Here is a 21,794-nt window from a genome sequence, read left to right on the forward strand (position 1 = left end):
ATATATGTCGATTGTATGAAAATTAGCTCAGAAATACAATAATTATGAATTATCGCAATTACACTCACTAACATCATCAAAATGGTAGAAGAGGATATCTCTACTATGTTTTGCAAGAAACTAAGTCACCACTTGCGATCAAGGCTCAATGAGAAACTGAACAACGCATCTTTGTCACATTACGCCCGTCAAACTACAATGAACAGACGATTAATGCAATGACGGCGCAATGCGACAGTCGATCCCGAGCTGAATTTCAACCGCATGCAGTAATAAAAACAATACCGCATGCGAGCACCCGATTGAAAGATGCAGCTAAGCAACGCAAATGCGGAGGATTGCGATACGTGTACAACTAACCGTTGTGCAGATTTGATGGTCTGATTACATAATAGAAGGAATATTTATTCCTCTATCTTTAGAATTTTCATAACAATAAGTGGAGCCCACAAGTAAGAGTCAAAGCTTTTCACCTATAAATACCTCCATAGAATTCAGAGAAGATATACTTGATACGAGGGCAAATTGATGCTAGATTACTGAGAGAGAGGCTGAGCTGAGTACTAGTTGGAAGAAATTTGGGAAGAGAAGAGGCAAGGCCAAGAGGTGAGTCTCAGTGCGATTCTGCCAGATCCCCGCCGTAAAGCTCTGTGCTTAGATCCCTACTACCGGTTGAGCAAGCCTGAGAGTGAAGCTCATCCTTCCGCACGATCCATCCACACCGGCAAGCGAATCTCCATCCAGATCGGCACCAAGACGTTGGCGCTTATTTGTATTTGTTTCTAACTCTATTTCATCAATTGTACTTCATTCTCTTAATCTTTTCATTCACAAATCATGTATCAGGCGCTAAATAGTTTTATTGAATGTCTCGATCATTTCCATTTCTACTTCCCTATCTATTTCCATTCCTCCATTAATCATTTTCTCCATGAAGTTTTCTTAATCCCTTGGTAATTAATATGGATTAAACGAGTAACTTAATCTGTGCTAAAGAGATAAATGCGTTTAGCTAAGGCATGCTAGACGGCATCTTCACCTATGAGAGGTGTACGCTAAGGGAAAAGCGGAACTGTATTTATGCCTTTAACGCAATTAAGGAACTTGCGCTGTTTATATTGGTTATCTTTTCTGTTTCTGCTTCACACATAAGACTTGTCACCGCATGACATGATCTTTGTATAATCTTCACTGACCTCGGTATCTTGTATCATGAAACCTGTATCTTGTATCATCTTAGCTTAGATTTACTTTATTGCAATTTATTTTATTATTGCATCTTTACCGCTTTACTTTATTTTATCGCATGTTTAATTAATTGTACACAAAACTCTTTTATATTAATTTGAAAAACCCCTGATCGCATGTATCACAAACATAACGCAATAACCTCAAACAGTCCCTGTGTTTGACCTCGGATCACACCGAGAAACTTACGGTGAAATTATACTTGGTTTCAATGCAAGGAAACTTGTGACAACACACAACATACTACAAGAACATTCATTAATAACGCATATCTAGAAGTAGTATCATATATCATCGCATAAAATCTATGTCATCAAGTTTATGGCATGGACTTGCATCATAGTACAAAATTTTCCTTACAGGGGGCATCCTATGCAATGAATTTACATAAGACTGAACCATAAAATAGTCACTTTTTACGTTCTAAATGTCATTTTATGTATACAACTGACTATTTCGTTAATTGATGACCTAGGTAACTTAATCTTAATCCTGAGCTAACTATGAACTCCTATTCACTTGGAATTATCCTTAGATCTGCATAGGTGAGGGCAGCTCATCATCGCTAGCCCAATAAGCCTCCCATTTCAGGGGTAAGATCAGGTGGATAGCTGGGGAACATAGGGTGCAAGACGGAATTCACTCCTACCCGTTATAGAGATAGTAGATAGGTTATTCCCTTTAGTACTGAATCCAGGTCTTGAACAAGGGGCCTCACCCTCTCCTTGGCCCGAGAGGAGTTCGGTTTATAGGTTGGACCTTAAACCAATTGTTCATTAGAGGATCAGTGGAACTTAAGGAACAAGATGTAGTCTTAGGGGTAAAACAGTTTTTATGACCCAGCCGAGATTACGAACAACCTGTGAAGGATTAGCTTACTGATTATGGTTATATCAAATGGACAGAAATATATCTACAGTGAGGGGAGTGCAACTACGGGACTTTAGTGGAATGACCCGTTAGTTAACAAATGTTGATTAATTAGGTCAAAGAGTTTTACCGGTTAATCTCGGATTGTTGGAGCCCATGATCTATAGGTCCATTAGGTTCCCCTACTAGCTCATATGGAATAAACTTAGAACAGTATGATAGAATAATTCGAATTGTTCGAATTAGGTGAAGAGAGAGAAACCGACAAGTATATGTGATATAGTGGTCGGTTTTTTAGTTTAGAGATACAGCTTTAATATTTAAATGTGATTTAAATATCAAGAATATGAATACGTTCATATTCGAAAGCTTGAAAATAATGGAAATAGTCAAAGATGTAAAAAGTCAAAGAGTTGACTTTTGACTTTGAAAAGTCAAAATTTGACCGACCTTATATTCAAATGTGATTTGAATTTCAAGAAAATGAATGCGGATTCATGCTCGGGAAGTCAAAATTAGTCAAAATGGAAAAAATCATAAAAAGTCAAAATGTTGACTTTTTGGTCAAAGTTTGACTTTGACCAAATGACTATTTTGCCCTTTGACTAAAGTTAGTGGGAAAATTCAAACTTTTATTAGATAATTCCACTAACAAAATAGTGGGATAGGTGTTAGCTTATAATGGAGACATTAAGCCCACTTAGATTGTGGATTCTAGGGGTTGGGTTTTGATGGATTTGTTTCATGTAAATGTTGCATGGTTTTTTTTCTATAAAATGGGCTTTCAATTATGGATGAAATACTTTTGGCCCTTTTTCCAAATTTTTTTTCCTAAATTGGGCTGTAAAAAAAAATCCATCTCTTTTCTCTCTCTCGATTTTCTTCATCCATCGGGTCCCACAACCCGGTTCTAAATCCAGAGGATAATAGGTCAACTCTAGTGGTGGTCAAGAAGAGTTCGGGTCGAGATTCAGCGAGGAAAAACGGTTTTCGAGAACTTTAAAAGTAATTTTTAATTACTGTTTTTCCTTCAATTGCATGTATTTTTTCCTTTAAATTAAAAGAAATTAGAATATAATTATGTCCTTTTTCCACTGCGTATGTCTCGTGTTCCATCAAAAAATAGCTAGCATGAATGAAATAAGACATGGAAAGCTTCAAGACTTAACTCCAAGAAAAGATGCAATTGGCTTAAAATGGGTCTTCAAGTCTAATTAAATTCAATGAAGATGGCTCCACTCAGAAGCATACAAGCTCGTGTAGTAGCGAAATGATATTTCCAATAATTTGATGTCAACTTTAGTGAATCTTTCGCCATTAGCTTAGATGGAGACAATAAGAATCTCTCTTACTTTAGCAATCTATTTAAAATTGAAGGTGTTTCAACTTGATGTCAAATCTGACTTCTAATTCATGGAAAGGAGAAATCTTATCAACTCCACGAGGCCTTTTTATGGATTTTTGCGACGGATGTGAAAAAGGAAGGTCTAAATTTCCTCCTTGTTTGCTTATATATTGATGATCGGAACCAACTTAAAAATGCTTGAGAAGTTGGAACAAAATATGATGAAAAGATTTGGGTCTCATGAAATATTTTCTTGAATTAAACTCAAACACCAATGTGAGAATTTTTCTTTCTCAAGAAACGTATCAAGTTTCACTTGAGCAAGTGCAAACCATTTGCAACTTCTATGGCATCAAATGAGAAGTTATGTCATGATGTTAATGTTTGTAAAGCAAATCTAAAGATTTTCTAAAGTTTGGTGGGTTTGTTGATCTATCTCACTAATACCATACCGGATATTATGCATTTTGGTAGCACCATTTCCAGATACAAATCATGCTAATGCTAAAAGAGTTTTGAGATATTTGCAAGGAACCCAAAAAACATGGACTCAAATAAGACCAAGAGAAAGATTGAAAATTGATTGCCTAAACTAAGAGTGGTTGGGAAGGTTCCTTGACGATTGAAAAAGCACTTCAGGTTATATGTTCTATTTGGGTTCTCATGAAATATCTTGGAGTTCAAGAAAAAGAAATTGTAGCCAAGCAGAATATATAGCTACAACTGAAGCTGCTTGTGAAGCCATTTGGTTTGGGAGAATCCTAAGAAACAATCTTCAAGGAAAGCAGGTAGTACCAACAAAAATCTTCTGCGATAATATGTCAACAATTTAAGGCAATGACCAGGAATCATGCAAACACATTAAGTTATGTCATCATTATATTAGAGATTTGGTAAGCAAAGAAGTTCATCAATTAATGATACATCCACCAAAGTTGTTGCGTGTGCAGTCCACGGATTACAAAAGCTTCCAATTTTCAAATACATAAATTGAGGATGATATTCAAGAAAAGCAAAAATAAGATCCACAAACTGAGAATTAAAGCAAGCTAAGGTTGAGAAAAGATAAAGTAAGCATTATTAGTTAATTATGAAAAACTAAACATCAACTTTGCAAGCGGGAGAAGCAAGCATGGGAAGTTGACCCACCAAGCCTCGTTTCACACCCACCAACACATCACATTTCACATATACCGCATAACGTCCAGTCTTTAGTGGGCCAGCTTTCCATCTTAGTCTACCCAACAACACTACTCTCAATCCTAAAACTCCAATTGCTTGATCCGTTACTAACCCATTTGCCACCTCCAACGACACTGCCACTGCCCCACCGCCTAGTACTGGAGACATCGCAACTGTGCTCCGCTTTTCGTGAACCAGCGGAGGCAGCATCACCTGTGACGTTATCTGCTGGTTCCTATACGACACAAAGGCAATTAGTCTGTCATAATAAATAGAAACTCGCCTGTTGGGGTTCCTCGTAACGATTGTGAATTGCATGGTTGTGGACAGCAGGGGCAGAGATGACATGTTGAGGTCGTATATTGCGGCTCCAACCACCGTGAATTGGGGGTGAATGGGGCGGTAGACAAGCCATAGAGTGAGTGCTACGACACCAATTATGAGGAGGAAGATGGAGATGCAGGCGCAAACAGAGCGGCGAGTGCTTTTTGAGTCGTATCGGGACGAGAATAATCTTGCTCTCTTCTTTTCTTCTTTCAAATCCCTCTGGTTATGGACATCATCTTGCTCTTCATTTCTTTCCGCCATGCCTGGACTAACATCCAAAGAGTGAGGGTTTCCTAAAGAAAAGTCCGGTCTGGTGCTGTTGTTACCAGACAAGGACTATAAATATCAGGGGAAAAGTTAAATATAAAAGAACAAGGATCGATACTTTTGTGATAAAATGAAATAGAAAGTAAGAAAAAAGGCGGAAATTTTGGGAGAGAGAATTCGGAAAATCATTCTTGTATTTAATTTTAAAAATGCTCAAGGGGAAAAGTTAATTGTGGGAATAAGGATCAATACTTTTCTGGGAAAATATGGAATAGAAAGTAGTTAAGGGGAGAAAAAGAAATGGGAAGAGAATTTATTCCGGAAATTAAATGTTTACATACATGTAAATATGCTCCATTGAAAAGATACTCATGGTTAAAGTTTCATTCGTAACTTTTAACTTTTCTATTAAAATTTTAACTCATTTTAGTGCTATAACATTTTTCTATCTAATATTTACGTGTTGCATACATATTTAAATGGTGAGGATCAAAATGGTTTTCTTTTCTTTCTTGTCATAATATAAAATCGATATTTTAGGATTTGAGATATCAAAATAAAATAAATTTGAAAAGTTGAAGATAAAAAGTGAACATTTTAAAGATCCGAAAACAGGATAAATATGTAAGAAAATTTGAAATGGGACAAATTAATCTGGAATACTTGTGCATGTAAAAGTGTAAGGTGGCCGTGTTGGCTTGTTTACAGATGTGTTAGGTTTTGGAGCATGTGAGTTGGATTGTATAACTTGAATTACATTTAAATGGCAGGCTAGTTAGAGCCCACACGTCTCCACTAGATGATGCTGTTTAACACGCGTTTCTATTCTCGCTTAACAAACGTCCGTCGTAACTTGAAGAGAATTCAAATCCTGATGCTTTTGGTTTTACTGTTACTACAAAGCTAGCTAACTATCAACGCCTCTATTTGCCTTTTAGCGAGCCATATTTAGAATAATTGAAAAAGGATTCAGTTTTTCAAATCATTCATTTTTATTTGAATATTTTTGGTAAAAATTATTAAAAATACACTTTAAAAACTATCTTGAGTACTTTTCAAACACTTCCATTTTTTTCAAAATAACTTACTTTTTAAATTAAACACTTGAAAGTGCATTTCAAACACATGCTTAATCTTTAGATTGAAAATTAAGATCATTTGATAACGTTTCTATTTTCTATTTTTCGTTTTTCGTTTCTTTGTTTCTAATCTTCTATTTCTTATTTTTTTTAATAACTAAACATAGGAATACATTTAGCAACGATTTCTGTTTCTAATTTTTTGAAAAAAAAGAAACATAAATAGAAACTTGTTTGTTAATCCTTTCTTGTTTCTCATTTCTTTATATTTTTTTCTTAACATTTTCTCTTATTTTATAGTTTAAATATAATTTAGTTATGTAAAATAAAAAAAACATATAGCATAATTAAAATATAAAAAATAATTATTAAATATTTACATTATTAAATATATACAAGTCTCATTGTAAGACTAATAACTAGAATATAATTGTTTCTATCAATCATATGTTACTAAAATTTAATTTGCAATATTATTTTTCACTCCAATCATTTTTCTATTGTTGATTCAAATCCAACTTAATTATATTATTATGTAAATTTTAAAATATTAAAGTGAACCTAAATTAATTTCTTAGACAAACAAAATGTTTATATTATAAAATTCTAACTAATTTTAAATGTACCAAAAAAATAATAATTTAAATTTTAAAATAATATATAAATATACATATTTCAAAATTTAAAATTCAAAATTCAAAAAATATTTAAATATACATGTTGAAAATTTAAAATTTGAAAACTAAAATAATATACCAATCTAAAATATTGAAAGAAGTAAAATTTAAAATTAAATTAACATATAAATATTAAAAAAATGAAATATAATAAAATTAATATAAAAAAGAAAGAAATAAAAAAAATGACTACACCGGATGTGAATTGTGAAGCTCAAGGGTGAGCTAAGGCACGCCTGACAAGCCAAGCACCATTTTTTATTTATAAAAGAAACAAAATAATATAAAATACAAATGAAATACAGAGATTTTTCTTTTTCTTTTCTTTTTTTTTTATAATTTCTCAAATTTGATAGATAATGATTATCAAATAAGTCAATTTTAAGTGAGAACTAGAAACAAACCAAAAACGAGAAGGGATCCTAAACAACCACTCACTTTATTTGACATCAAGTTGATTAATAAAAAAGTGATTTCATACGTTAGTCGCTGAATTTTATATTAAAAATACATCTGAACTCTTTGTTAAAAGAAATCTCAACTTTAAATTCTCATTCATAACGACCTTGAAAAAACAGGCAAAACTAATTTGATTAAGATATTAGTCCTCGACCAACAAGAATTTCGAATCACACCTTTTTAACTAAAAGAAGAAAACTTAGTTTTCTCCGAAACCTTGACGATTCAGGCAAGTCCGGAGGTTCAGTAATCCATTCATTGAATCCACAAATAAAGTTCCAATGCACAAGATATGAAACGAAGATATCTCTCTAATATTCCTTTCAATTCTTTTATCGAATCAAAGAGTAAAAGACATGGTATCACCTATCATATTCTCTAGAATAGAGAAAGGATCCTTGGCACATCTAAAAGCCAATAATTACTCGAGTAAACTTCTGTCCCCATCGGAAAAACGCCAACCACTAAACGGATATACCCACTCATCGGTATGAACACTGACTACAGATAAGTTTTTAAGCTCGGTGCGACATTGCACAACTGCCCATTCATTCCAACTTAATTGGACCAACGATGACAACACAAATATGTGATTTGATATGTCGGGCTGTTTGGTACGATGTGCTTGATCACAAATTTGGTTGAACATCTCTGCTTCGAACATAGGTCAGAAATTGATGAGGTATTTCTGCTAGCAGTGCTTGAACCATAGAAATCCCTCCATCTATAAGTAATGTGTTAGCTACATGCATGACAGGAGTTCACCATATATATCATATCATAGTTGGATCCAAATTTCATTTCAGAGAATCACTCACCCTGTACATCCCGAAATGGAACAAACTGGACTATATCTCGTGAAGCAACACGTCCAGTTGTACTTTCAAGTCTCTCTCCCTTGTCCGCATCTAAAACCTGCAGTGTTACAATAGAATTAGCTCCGATATAATGGGGAATTTGAAAAGAGACCTAACGATCCAATATAATTATCAGGAAGGTTGTAACTCTGATTTAAGGTCTTTGGGTATTTGGAAATACAATTAAATAACGTATAGCACAACAAAACCGAACTAACCTGCCCTAAGCCTGAACATTTTCTTGTTTGAGAAATAAAAACAGGTAAGATAAACAAACTGTGAGACAACCAAAATTAATAGAAACAAGTGAACTCCCAGCTAGTAAAATTATTTTCCTCGTGGCTTCTTCACGCCACAAAGTTGTTAACAACCAATGGTGCTGAATGCTGTATACATAAATCAGTTGACAGGGGGCATAATAAGTAAATTAGATACCTCCATTTCTTTAAAGTCGGCTCCACCCACTCCAACAATGAGAATGGACAGCGGCAGATCAGATGCCTTCACAAGAGCATCTTTAGTTTCTTGGAGATCGGTTACCACTCCATCCTACAGATAATAGGGCATCAGAAAGAAAATTACAAAACCTTGATGCTTATACAGTGGCATTTTTCAATATTCTCGGAAAAATAAATATATGTAACATGGCATCATGACAAGTAATAATGGGAAACTAGGATAAGATGTTATTCATAATGCTTAGCACGCACAAAAAAGGGAAAATTGCGATTACTACAAATTTACTGTCCAAAAACACTTGTAGGTGGTTTTTTGCTCTTACAGTGATTATTAGCAAAACAAAGTACTTCCGCCCACCATTTGCGAGAGACTGACTGGCAATTAATGCAGCATTGTTAATCACAGGCCCAAAAAGAGTTGGTCCTGCAAGAGACACATTATGGAGCGCACTTGTATATGCCATCAAAATTCCTTGAGTTCCTTCAACCTAAAAGATAACTTACAATTGTTTAACACAGAAGCACGTTGAATTTGGCAAAATTAATATCCAGGGGAACAGAAAGTGAATTTGTATTATGCAACCGTTCCACCTCGCAGTAGTGACTACTTCCATTCAGGTTGAAACAATGAGAAACTGGACCGTCAATTGGTCGTGCTCCAAATCCCCAAGCAGGAAAGCGTTTATCTGTGTCATAAAACTGCAACACCTCTCCAACTTCTATGATTGCCTGAAATAGTCAATAGAGTAGATCCCAATCAAATAGGAAAACTAAAAATTTGTGAGCCCCATATCAGGTGTCCATTGCTCACTTGCTGGTATGAATTTGGCCGCCCTGAAGGATCAATGAAATGCAAGGAATCACGAAGGCGAGGGTTTCCATTTGAAGCTGAAAGACAACCATGGAAACTAGATGGTGAGAATGTAGCGCAAAGCTACATGAAACAGATAGTTCAGTTCTGCCAGCTGAGGGGGGAAATGGTGAGTTAAATTATAATGCAAACAAACTGCTAAAAACCAAGATGACTACTTGATATGCATGTTGAAAAAGTATGCTTTAGAAAAACACTACCATCAGTGAGCCATCTGACAAACTCAGTAACTAATAATTTCGAGAATAAAAATTTGTAGTAGTCTAGAATTATGATTTTACTGTAAAAGAATACTAATAAATAACAACCTGTGAAATCGACAGCCACCATGAAGCTCATTTCATAGCCACCAGCCAAGTAATCAAGGAATGTTTGTTGGACGCTCTCAGAGAATTTGTCCACAAATAGCTGGCTTTTTAGTACCTACAGTGGTATCAAAACTCAAATAAAATCGACTGCAAAAACCATGAATTAAAAAAAAAAAAAATGTAGGTCATTTGGAGTTCTATTTTAGACTTTGTTATGGTAATCATGTCCAGCAGAAGGAAGTAAGAACAGATTATCTCCCTCCCCACTAAAAGAAAGCTTCTCCAACTCCACTAGTGTTTTTTGAACTTTTCTGATAAGCAAGTAAACAGAAAAAGTCACAATGAAATACATGAACTAAAAAACTCATGGAAAATTGAGAAAAGAAAATGCACATGAAACATAATCTCTCTATTTACCCAATCAATTCGTGCTTTCCATTGCTGTTGAAGTTAAAACACTCTATTATTAAGGGGCTGTCCTGCAATTAAATACACAAATCAACAAGAAAACAGAAAATCAGATGCTCTCTATTGTTCAAACCTTAGTTTCCTAGAAAAAAGGATGATTTGCACTCAGAATGATAAAACTCAATCTTGGACTACCAATATGACTCTTGGGTTGTAAAGCACATGATGCACCAACTTTCAAACTTCTAGAAAACAACTTACAGATGAACTGCAATTATCGGAGGGGAGGGGGTCATTTCTTAAGTGTCCTAAGGGATATATTGTACCTTGCTTCCAACTTGTTGCATATTCAAGAATACAGGCTTCCATGTGGGATTCAAATCATTCTTTATGACTTCAGTTTTGCAAACCAGAATTGAGCTCTTACTCTCCACAATTTTTGAAATAACCAGAAAAGGGTCCTATACCATGAATCAGAAATGCAATTAACATAATTCACATTCCTTTTACAGATACCAAAAGAAAATGAATTAACATCTCAGCACTGCATACAATTCTTGAGAAGAGATCCTTGTGTTCCAAGTCTGAACACCTAAATATCATCTCTGTTGTTGTTTTTGAGCTAACACACTCCTCAGCATGAATGGTAAGTTTTCCACAGTGGTGTGGCAGAGTAGAGCTGGTTGAATCTTCTCTATATACAAGATCCAATGTAAGTGACCTGTCTGATTGGGTAACTATCTGCAAGATAGAAAAGGCTAGTGATGAACATATATCTGAATACAAAAACTACATATTCACCTTAGATTGCAAATTATATCCTTCTGCATTGCAACGGAAAGCATACTAAATATTCAATAGCCACATTCAACATAAAGGACTCAAATCATATGCAAGTAAATACCCAGCATGATAGAATATGCATTTTAAACTACACGCAATACCTCAGATAGTACACAAGTTGCTTCACCAAGATATTCCTGTTCATCTAGCTTCAGCATCTGCATGATTTAAATTATCCATCGTTAGCAAAATCTTTTGGTATATAATTACGATGTAGCAAGATAAAGCTTTTATAACAATCTGTTTGGATAAAAACCAACATCAAGACAACAAAGTTAAGGATTGATATCCAGTAGGGATGAGAAGATGGGGATGGGGTTTCTGAACCAGATATCACATCGGTCTTCACTCTTGAGGGTATCGGTAATACTGGATCTACTATTTATGTGGTTAATTAAAAATCTGTAGTCAAAATTAACTTTATTTGGCAAGGATATGCAACTATACAAGTTCTCGTGGATGCCTACCTTTACTTCTAGGTTTTGATATTGTGTATCCACGTCATATACAAAAAACCTGTCATAACAGATTAATGCTTTCATTATCATAGCTCCAGTAAGATGTATCTGATGAACTAGAGATAGCAAAATGACGATTTAAACTTACACCAAAGTTTGCACAACCTCAAATTGATAGGTAATGTTAAGCTTATGGATCCATTTTGGATTTAAGGAATTTTGAACTACTTCTGTGCGTTGAAGCTCTTCTAGTGTTCCGTCCCTTCGTTTTGCATAAATAACCAGCATTGGATCACTCTGAGGAAAATAAAATTTCCGATGAGAGGTTTTTGGGGAAAGAATGGTATCAATAGATGGATGGGTATTAACAATAACATTAACAAATCCAATGTAAACCAAACTTGCAAAATAATGTGACTTTTGGGTTAAGAGCTCCAGAAATGGAAGTAATTCAGAGACCTGATTCTATCTATTCACTCAGTCTAGCAATGAAACATGAAAGTACTACAACATAAACCTTGTAAACTATGCCTAATATATGAATGTTGTTCTTTCAAAGGAATAAAAGCCTATATCTTGGATGAAAATCATTATCAGGATGTACAGTCTTTCGACATCCATCAAAGAGATACCAACCTTGGAGAATACATCACGGTCGCGCAAGTTAGATGCAGAGAATGAAAGCTGCAATTAGAAGAGGAGAATATGAAGTTAAGAATAAGCAACCATGACTACATGTCCAGCAAATCTAACATGTATAACCCATAAGAGAATAGAACCCAATAGGGAAAGCAACAGAGTAGAAAGGTAAGGGGCACTAAACAAATGAAGGATAGAAATGGTACAGCCAAATAATTGAATTAAGCAGGTGTAAACAGAAAGGGGAAGAGAACCTCAATCTGGGAATAGAGGCCCCGATAGCCCCGAGACAACAAGAAACAATCTATGGCAACGTTGGAAGTAGTACTTTGGGAGAAGGCAGTACCACCAACGGCAGACCGGCCAGCGGCATCGTTGGAAAAGCAATTACCCATTGTCCAAAAGTAAGAGCCGAAGGTTGGGGAGGTGAGGGATAGCTGTCTCCAAAGTCCAAATCCAACTGATCGACACAACTGTGCTACAACCAAAAATTAATAACTTCACATATCATAACCTCAGCTACACCAGTGATATCCATATTCCATTGGTAATGCTCACGACGCCAACCTCTAGTCATCCTCTCATACCACCAGCATTGCCCTACAGCAAACCATTTCAATGGAAGGGACAATGATTTGCTGGACAGAGAAAAAAAGATGGAGATCAAATTATGGCATCTCTACCTGGATACAGAGATAAATAAGTTGACATATATTAAATTTTCACACACATGGTCAAATTCAGTCTATAACATTAATTCATTAATACACTTGGCACATAAAGAAACTTCTAAAGAATTGTAAAGGTAATAGTATCAAATGATGCCTAATTAAAATAACAACATGAATGAGATAAATTAAAACTAATCTCCATTCTTTGTAAGCAAATATGACTACTTTATTAGCCTAGCCGACCATGCTAACTGAAATAACCATCTATAAAAAGCCAATGTACTAGAAGCACACAATTAATAAATTGATTGGCAATGCAAAACAAATCAAAGGTTTCATGATTCCTAGTATTAAAATGTTCAAGAACAGACTTATTTGAACTTCTCAAAGGAATTCGTAAGCTTTATGTTGTCTCTACTACGACTTAATTTAAGTCAATAACGGAGGCAAAATGGATGATAAAATAAAAGGAAAAGTATCAAAGAGAGCATGAAAGAAATAAATAAGAGAGTGATACTTTGATAGGATTCATGTTTAATTCAGAAGAAATACATTTTGATGTTTCTTTTCAGAAAAGAAAAAAAAGAAAAAGAAAATATAGAGTCGTCCAATCAAGTAGTGGGTGATAACAAAATATCTTGTTCTTTTTTTCTAGACCACCTATGACTTTGACTACAGCTCCTTCAAAGTGTGTCATAGTGATCACTCTACTTTTGTGTCTGGCAGTAATCAAAGCAGCAGCTTCACTGCAAACATTCGCAATGTCTTTTCAGCAAATCCAGGAGTCAGAGCAGCAAGTCTCTGCGAAAAATATGATGCCTCTTGATCAAACTATAGCTTATTTAGATAAATTATAAAGAAGGAAAAAAAAAAAAAAAAAAAAAACTAGTCACGTCCTTTAATGTCAGGTTAGAGAGCCCAAGGCACAGAACACAACAAATCAAACAGATGGAACATTTAGGAATGCAATAATGGAGACATGGAAGAAAAAAGAAGACCCTAGAGAAGTCAATGACGATATAGAGATAGCGAATAAGACCCTTCTGAATTGTAGCGGTGGTTGCTAAGGAAGAAAGGGAACGAAGACGCCTTCGATACTGAGCATGGTAAATTGCCTTATTGTCGATCGGGCGGCGGAGTTCAGACTCGTCCTCTTCCAAGGCTTCCCACGATCCATCATCCGCATAAGTCCTTACAACGCAGCAAGTTAGCCATTGGCATCGTCTTCTTCATCGGCTTCCTCATTCAATCGCCTATTTTCGCCATTGTACAAGATACAAGAAAATAAATAAATAAGAGTATGAATCTGACCTTATTTTTAGCATTCTTATCCGTTTTAGCTAAGAACTTCACCAGCAACGGTAGCTAACGACGAGCGAAATCTAGGGCTAAAGAACTTCACCAACGGCGTAAAAACTAGTGCTAAGAACTTCACCAACCACGCGAACTCTAGGGCTGATGAGGACAAAAAAATCAGAAAGGGGAGAAACCAAATCGGGGAGGGAGAGGGAGGGAAGCTAAAGGAATAATTGTATAGAAGGGCAAACGAAGGCAACATTACACTGTTAGACCCATTTTGGAGGGCTACGATTAGAAAGGGGAATTCGTAGGGATGGTTCAAATTTTGACGTCCATTAGAAATTTGACCCACTCTTTAAAAACGTTGAAATTGATGTTCTAATGATGTCAAATGTGAGCAAAAGTACTATTTTAACTCCAAATCACGTGTGAGACCAGATGTAAAATAGATTTTTCGTTCTTTTCTCTTGTTCCTTCATCTCGTTCCTCTCACTTTTTCATCTTGTTCCTCAATTCACGTTGTTCTCCATCATTTTTTCCTTCTTTTTCCTTCTTCCTCTTCTTTCTTCCTCTTGCTTCTTCCTCTCGTTTCTTCTTCTCACTTCTTCCTCTAGCTTTTCCTCATCAGTTTTGTAGTTTTTTTCTTCATTTGAATTCAGAAAGAAGAAGAAAAGAAAGTCAAAAGAAGAAAAAGAAAGGCACGAGAAAAGAGGAAGAAGAAGACCAAGGACTGAAATTTAAAATTTAAAACATTCCATCTGATGAAGAATGAGAGGAATGAGTCCAAAACAAGATAAACGAGCGAGAATCTGCACTGCATAAACGACATCGAGCGTTTTGGGAACTAAACGGACATTTCACACGCGGTTGACGTCATCATAAGGCCAAAATTCAAGTGTTTTTTAAAGTTTAGTCAAATTTCGAGCCTCAAAATTTGACCCATCCGTACAAATTTCCCAATTACAAATACCTCACTTTTTAAAAACCGTTGGCATAACACATATGTGAAGTAATCAATTTGTCCTTCCTTCAACTTTTTTTCTTTTATTCTCTCACCTCGTCTTTGGCGAGTGACTTTTTTCCCTTCTTTTCTTCTCTTCTTCTCCGACGAGCAATCTCTTTTTTTTCTCTCTCTCTTTTCTTCTTTTCTTCTTCTTCCCCTTCTTCTCCGTTGAGCCACTTTTTTTTCTCGAAGTCATGAATCTTCTTCTCTCCCTTGTTTTAGTTTTTGTTTGCAGAACGAGACTAAGCGAGAAAGAAGAGCGAAAGGATGAGAGAAGCTTTTCTTCTCCAGTCAACTTCTTCTTCTCTACCCTTTTTTGATTGTGTTGTAGAGCGATACACGAGAGCGAGACACGAGAGAGCGAGATGACGAGAAAGTCAATCTGCATGCGCTATGATTTCATTATTGTAATTTCACCCGATTCTAAAAATAGCAAAAGGTCAAAAAACTCTCATTTTCAAAAAGTAGGACAAATCTCATTTTTCCTCTTTGAATCTAGGTCATCCATACGATTTTCCCCCAAATGAAAAGTAACCCAAGTTTCAAAAACAATGAAATTTGGCTTTATGTTAATGACATCACCCTGTGAAATTATCACTTTAATCCTTCTTCCTTCTATCTTCTGTAGCCTTTTTCTTCTTCTTTTTTCTTTTTTTTTTTTCTCTTCTAGCATTTTTTTCTGTTTATGTCGCCCTTTTTTTCGACGATTTTCCTTTTTTCTTTTTCAATGATTTCTATTTATGTCGCCCTCTTTTTTCTCGTTTTTTCGGCAATTTCCTTCTCGCTCTCTTTTCTTCAATCACCCTCTTTTCCGGCGATTACTTCTATTTATGTTGCCACTTTCTTCTTCTTTTCAAATCAAAGATGTAAGTTGGAGCGTGAATTAAAACGAAAGGAAGAAGCAATAGTGAAACCAAGAAATGAGAGGAAGAAGTGAGAGTGAGAATTCGAATGAAGGGAAAAAAACTTGAAGGAAAAAACTACAAAATTGATGAGGAAAAAGCTAGAGGAAGAAGTAAGAAGAAGAAGCGAGAGAAAGGAATGAGGAGTGAGGGGAAGAAACAAGAATTTGTTTTAGTGTCAGTCCTCGCTTGCGGTCTATGGATAAGACGGGACTTCACAAGCAATTAATGTAAGCAGTGAAGGATATGTGAATACCTGCACGGAAAAATCATGTCTCTATTTTACATTTTACATAACCAAAATAATACAAAGAAGGAAACTTGATAAACAACACCTAATTAAGCATACAATTGATAGAGTAAACTAACATGTAGCGGAAAAAATCATAATCAATAAGCACTCAAATTACATTTAATTTGAGTTTAAAACATGCTTTGAAACACAATTTCAGAAGAGAGTCTTAAGAACATAATACCTTTGTAGAAAACTCTTTAATTCCAGTTGAATTCCACGAATTGATGCTTGAAACTTTCAGTAGACCACTAAGAGATGTTTCTCTACTAATCTCTAACTCAGATTGTGTGGTGGAAACACTGAATTGAGAGCAATGGAACTAGGGAAGAAGGTTTTTGGGAAGAAACTTCAGTTTTTTTATTTCAGCTTGCAAACTGAATTCTCAGCCCAAAACTTCAATTTATAAGTTCTTTCACCATGCAATCAGATTGCTTGTATGAAAGCCACTCCTTCGTTAATTTGAATGGAATTTGGAGTGCAATGGTGATTAAGGTGCTAACCTTTAGTGGGTTTTTCCAACTTTTGGAATTACCTTTAATTTTCAAATTCCATTTGAAAATTGATTTCAAAAAATGTTTTAATAATTAATAAATAAAAAGATATTTTGTTAATTTCATAAAATTAATTCAATTAATTAATTTTTAGATAAAATTAATAAATATTAATTAATTAATCTATTTAATTAATTTTATTAATTTATATCAAATATTAAATTAATCAAACACCAATCTCACTACAATGAATTTTAATTCATGTAATTAATATTTAAATTACATTTTAAATATTAATCAACTCTCCAATTTCGTTAATTATATCGAATATAATTAACCAAACTCTAAAGTGAATTTGAACACTTCAAATTCAAAAATCCAATTTCGATTTGAATATTTCAAATCGGCTCAATTCACTAATCCAAGATTTAATTTACGAGCTAGTAGAGAGACCTTATTGAAGGAACTTGTTTTACAAGGAGATTCTTGAGCAAAAGCAGATCGTCCAAATTCCATTAATTATTTAAAACTAAATTTACAGTAAACATACAAGATATGCATTCAATATAAATTACAACATGCTTGATACAAGAAAAAATGGTTCAAGATACATTACCCTTGAAGAATCCTTCTCTTCTCGTATCCCTCGAACAATCACGAGTCTCGAACTCAGAAACTTCTTGAAGACCTTCTTCAAGAACTTCTCGAACCAAATAGATTGGACACTACCACAGTGAGCCTTTGGTATTCTCAAGGTGAGGACCTAGAAGTGGTGGGCTCTAACTATTTTGGTTAGGAGGGATTGTTTGAGTTTGGAGGAATAATATTGAGAGAATGCACAAAACGTTTCTGCAAAACTCAATCGTATAGCCAAAAACCAATGTTAGCCGTATGTGTGTTAGGAAGAAGAAGAAAACTAATTTTTCTTTTATTCCTTTTTGCCACAAAACTAAATAACCACCCACTAAGATGGTTGGAGAGAAAAGAGGAAGTTATTAATCAAAATAATTAAATAATATAAATAAATATGATAACTAACTTATCATATTATATTTATATTAAATTATATGTTATATCAAATATAACATATAACATATAGTTTTAATATTGTATCATATACAATATAAACTATGGTTTCTTTTCTCTATTTTATGGCATTTAATATAAATCATATTTATATTAAATATAACAACTATGAATCATATTTATAGATAATATATTTGAATCTCATTCAAATATTTATTTCCTCTAATTAAACCATAATATATCAAATACATTACAACAATTATATCATATATAATTGAAACAATATAATTATATCATATATAATTGAAACAATATAATTATATCATATATAATTAAATCCCTCTTATTAAATTGAACAATTCAAATTAACCCAAAAACTGATTTTCAACTTAATCCTTTTGAGTTACCAAGGGGACTTTATGGCCCTATAGCTTGAAGCTCCAACAGTACACGAATAATTAATTAAACTCTTTAATTACATTATCCACCATCCGTTAATTGTCGGACACTCTACTAAAGATCAACAGCTGCACTCTTTACACTACAGATATATTTCTGTGTTCATTGGATATAACTAATCAACAATACGATGACCCTTCACAAATTACTCGTAAGTACAGGTGGGCCAAATTACTGTTTTGCCCCTGTAGTTACATTTAACTCCTTAAGTACCATTGATCCCTCTAATGAACAATATATCATAGTCCTACTATGACTAAACCCCTCTCGGGTCAGAAGAGGGTGTGACGCCACATTGTTCAAGACTCGGAATCAACCCTTAAGGGAGTAATTTATCTACTTACCCCTGCTTCGGGGAAGAAGTAAATTTCATCTTGTGTAGTTGAGTGCCCAGCTCCCCAATCAGACGAATCCTCAAAATGGTAGGCTTGTTGAGTCGGCGATCTGGCCACTTTCACCTATAAAAATCAAAGAACCGCCCTCATAGGTAGGAGTTCACAACTCACTCAGGATTCAGGTCATGTTACCTATGGTCATACAATGTTTACAAACTATAGGACCCTACGAGATTTAGGGTATCAACCTCAACAATCTCCCACTTGTCCTAAAGCTAGTGGGGTGTACAAGATAAGAAAATACAAGGGACAATTGCAAATATAGATATTAGTCCCAAAGTATTAGTAGATATAACATAATGTAAAAAAAATTGCAAATATGACCAAATTTAAATAGTCTATCAGTGATAGACCATATTATTGGTAGGAATCTATCAATGATAGCTCATATCACTGGTAAGAGTCTATCAACGATAAAAGTCTATCGCTGATAGACTTGTCTATATTTGTAATTTTTTTTAAATGATGTTATACACTTGGTTATTATTCCAAAAAGTACTACCAATTGCAATTACCCAAAATACAAGTACAAAACAATAAACTAGGGCATAACACGTCCAGTACAAGATCTCCCACTTGCCCTAGTTCAGCTGTGGTCTATCCCATAGACTCATACTCTGCAGGTGACCCTCAAACACTGTAGTCGTGAGGGCCTTCGTAAACGGATCAGCAACGTTGTGCTCCTAGGCAATCTTTGTGACATTCACGTCCCTTCGATGCACAATCTCTCGGATGAGATACTTTTGCTCTACGTTCTTGTAGCGTTTATGACTCCTAGGCTCTCGGGAATTAGCTACAACACCATTATTATCACAATAAAGTGTGATGGGCTTTGACATGTCTGGAACAACTTCCAGATCAATTAAGCATTTTCTGAGCCAAACAACTTCCTTAGCAGCTTCACAAGTCGCTACATACTCAGCCTCCATGGTGGAGTCCGTGATGCATCCCTGCTTGGTGGCTTCGCTATACTATTGCCCTTCTGTTAAGAGTGAACACTGATCCTGATGTGGATTTTCGAGAATCCCTATCAGTCTGAAAATCAGAGTCTGTATATCCCATAAGGATCAAGTCCTTAAAACCATACACAAGCATGTAGTCCCTCATTCTCCGTAGATACTTGAGGATGTTCTTAACGGCTGTCAAGTGATCTAATGCTGGATTAGATTGATATCTACTAATTATCCCCACTGCATAGCAGATATCAGGTCTGGTACATAACATCACATACATCAAACTGCCCATGACAGATGCTTATGGAATCTATCTCATATCCTCAACCTCTTGAGGTGTCTTAAGACACTGTTCCTTAGACAATGTAACTCCATGCCTGAAAGGCAATAAGCCTCTCTTGGAGTTCTGCATCGAATACTTGACAAGCATCTTGTCAATATATGATGTTTGAGATAGTGCTAGCATTTTGTTATTTCGATCTTGAAATATATGAATACCCAAAATAAAATTGAGCCTCTCCCAAATCTTTCATCTGGAATTGGGTCGCTAGCTAGTTCTTAACTGTAGTCAGTAAACCTACATCATTCCCAATGATAGGATATCATCTACATACAACACTAGAAAAACTACTAAACTGTTGATGATCTTTTTGTAGACACAAGGCTCATCAACGTATCAAACCTTATATTCCAAGATCGAGATGCTTGTTTCAGTCCATAAATGGACCGATTAAGCTTGCAAGCCTTTTTCTCTTGACCTTGGATTATAAATCCCTCGTGATGCACCATATAAATGGTCTTCTCAAGATTTCCATTCAGAAAAGCAATCTTGGCAAATTTACAACCTATAGGTTTAATCCCATCAGGTTGATCTACAAGATCCCATACTGAATTGAAGTACATAGACTCCATTTCGAGATCCATGGCTTTAATCCATTCATCTCTGTCAACATCCTCCATTTCCTTCTCGTAAGATAATGGATCCTCAACTTTGCCATCAACTACGTAGCTAGGATTTCAATTAAACCCATATAGCGAATAGGTGGGTTCACAACCCTCCCACTACGTTGAGGTTCCCTCAACATTTGAGGTGGATTTGACCTACTAGATGAACCTACTTTAACAACTCTTGTTGAGGTAATAGGCTCTTCAAGAACTTTTGTTGAAGATTCAGTAGTTTCTCTGAAAATCTCATTCAACACGATTTTACTTCTGGGTCTGTGCTCCCTTATGTGGTCTTCCTCAAGAAAAGTAGCATTTGTTGATACAAATACTTTATTTTATTTAGGAACATAGAAATAACCACCTCTTGTTCCTTTGGGGTAGCCTACAAATAGGCATAACCTTGAATGTGATTCCAGTTTCTTAGGATTGGCCTCAAGCACATGTGTTGGGCAACCCTAGATTCTGAAATGACATAAACTAGCTTTACGTCCATTCCATAACTCCAGAGGTGTTTTGGAAACACTCTTGGAGGGAACATCGTTCAGGATATATGTTGCAATCTCCACTGCATAACCCCAAAACGAGTCAGGTAAGGAAGCGTAACTCATCATAGACCGAACCATGTCCAACAGGGTTCAATTTCTCCTCTCTGATACACCATTGTGCTGAGGTGTACTAGGTGCCGAGAGTTGGGATACAATTCCATGTTCTATCAAATAGTTTTGGAAAGTCAGATCTATAAACGCTCTACCTCGATCAGATCGAAGTGTTTTAATCATTCTATTTAATGCATTCTCAACTTCAGCCTTGAATTCTTTGAACTTTTCAAAGACTCAGACTTATGTTGCATTAAATAAACATACTCATATCTTGAATAATCATCAGTGAAAGTGATGAAATATTCATAATCTCCCCTAGCTCTTACATTCATCGAACCACAAAGGTATGAATGCACTAGCTCCAGAGGTTCTTTAGTCCTATGACCTTTTCCAGTAAAAGGTCTTTTAGTCATCATGCCTTCAAGGCATGACTCACACATAGGTAAAGAATTTTCTTCTA

At 35.2% G+C, this 21,794-nt stretch overlaps 2 protein-coding genes across 2 annotated transcripts; both read right to left on the bottom strand.

Moving 5' to 3' along the window:
* Positions 1–4,518: 4,518 nt before the first annotated feature.
* On the bottom strand, positions 4,519–5,368 carry LOC150038248 (NDR1/HIN1-like protein 12). Its single transcript, XM_090314635.1, has one exon. The coding sequence runs from the start codon at positions 5,231–5,233 to the stop codon at positions 4,562–4,564; it is 672 nt and encodes a 223-aa protein (XP_090170761.1). The 5' UTR covers positions 5,234–5,368; the 3' UTR covers positions 4,519–4,561.
* A 2,285-nt stretch (positions 5,369–7,653) lies between these two features.
* LOC150038249 (protein BONZAI 1-like) lies at positions 7,654–14,548 on the bottom strand. The gene is made up of 18 exons (XM_090314639.1): positions 14,279–14,548; positions 13,628–13,768; positions 12,551–12,934; positions 12,294–12,341; positions 11,806–11,954; positions 11,667–11,715; positions 11,301–11,357; positions 10,909–11,097; positions 10,683–10,817; positions 10,366–10,427; positions 10,157–10,259; positions 9,949–10,063; positions 9,581–9,657; positions 9,361–9,498; positions 9,093–9,257; positions 8,747–8,860; positions 8,273–8,369; positions 7,654–8,178 (listed from the first exon to the last, which is right to left on the bottom strand). Exons 3-18 carry the CDS (start codon positions 12,689–12,691, stop codon positions 8,084–8,086), a joined length of 1,734 nt encoding a protein of 577 aa, XP_090170765.1. The 5' UTR covers positions 12,692–12,934; positions 13,628–13,768; positions 14,279–14,548; the 3' UTR covers positions 7,654–8,083.
* Positions 14,549–21,794: the final 7,246 nt, after the last annotated feature.

The sequence above is a fragment of the Benincasa hispida genome, chromosome 1, assembly GCF_027475165.1.
Source record: "Benincasa hispida cultivar pf3 chromosome 1, pf3_genome.v1.1, whole genome shotgun sequence".
Taxonomy (NCBI): domain Eukaryota; kingdom Viridiplantae; phylum Streptophyta; class Magnoliopsida; order Cucurbitales; family Cucurbitaceae; genus Benincasa; species Benincasa hispida.

What these genes read in the sequence shown, in the direction of transcription:
- LOC150038248 (XM_090314635.1), bottom strand. Translation starts at nt 5,233, where the DNA reads ATGGCGGAAAGAAATGAAGAGCAAGATGATGTCCATAACCAGAGGGAT.
- LOC150038249 (XM_090314639.1), bottom strand. Translation starts at nt 12,691, where the DNA reads ATGGGTAATTGCTTTTCCAACGATGCCGCTGGCCGGTCTGCCGTTGGT. An exon ending in GGAAAGCACGAATTGATTGG is followed by an intron (nt 10,260 to 10,365) that starts GTAAATAGAGAG and finishes CTTGCTTATCAG; the next exon opens with AAAAGTTCAAAAAACACTAG. An exon ending in CCGACTTTAAAGAAATGGAG is followed by an intron (nt 8,370 to 8,746) that starts GTATCTAATTTA and finishes GTAACACTGCAG; the next exon opens with GTTTTAGATGCGGACAAGGG.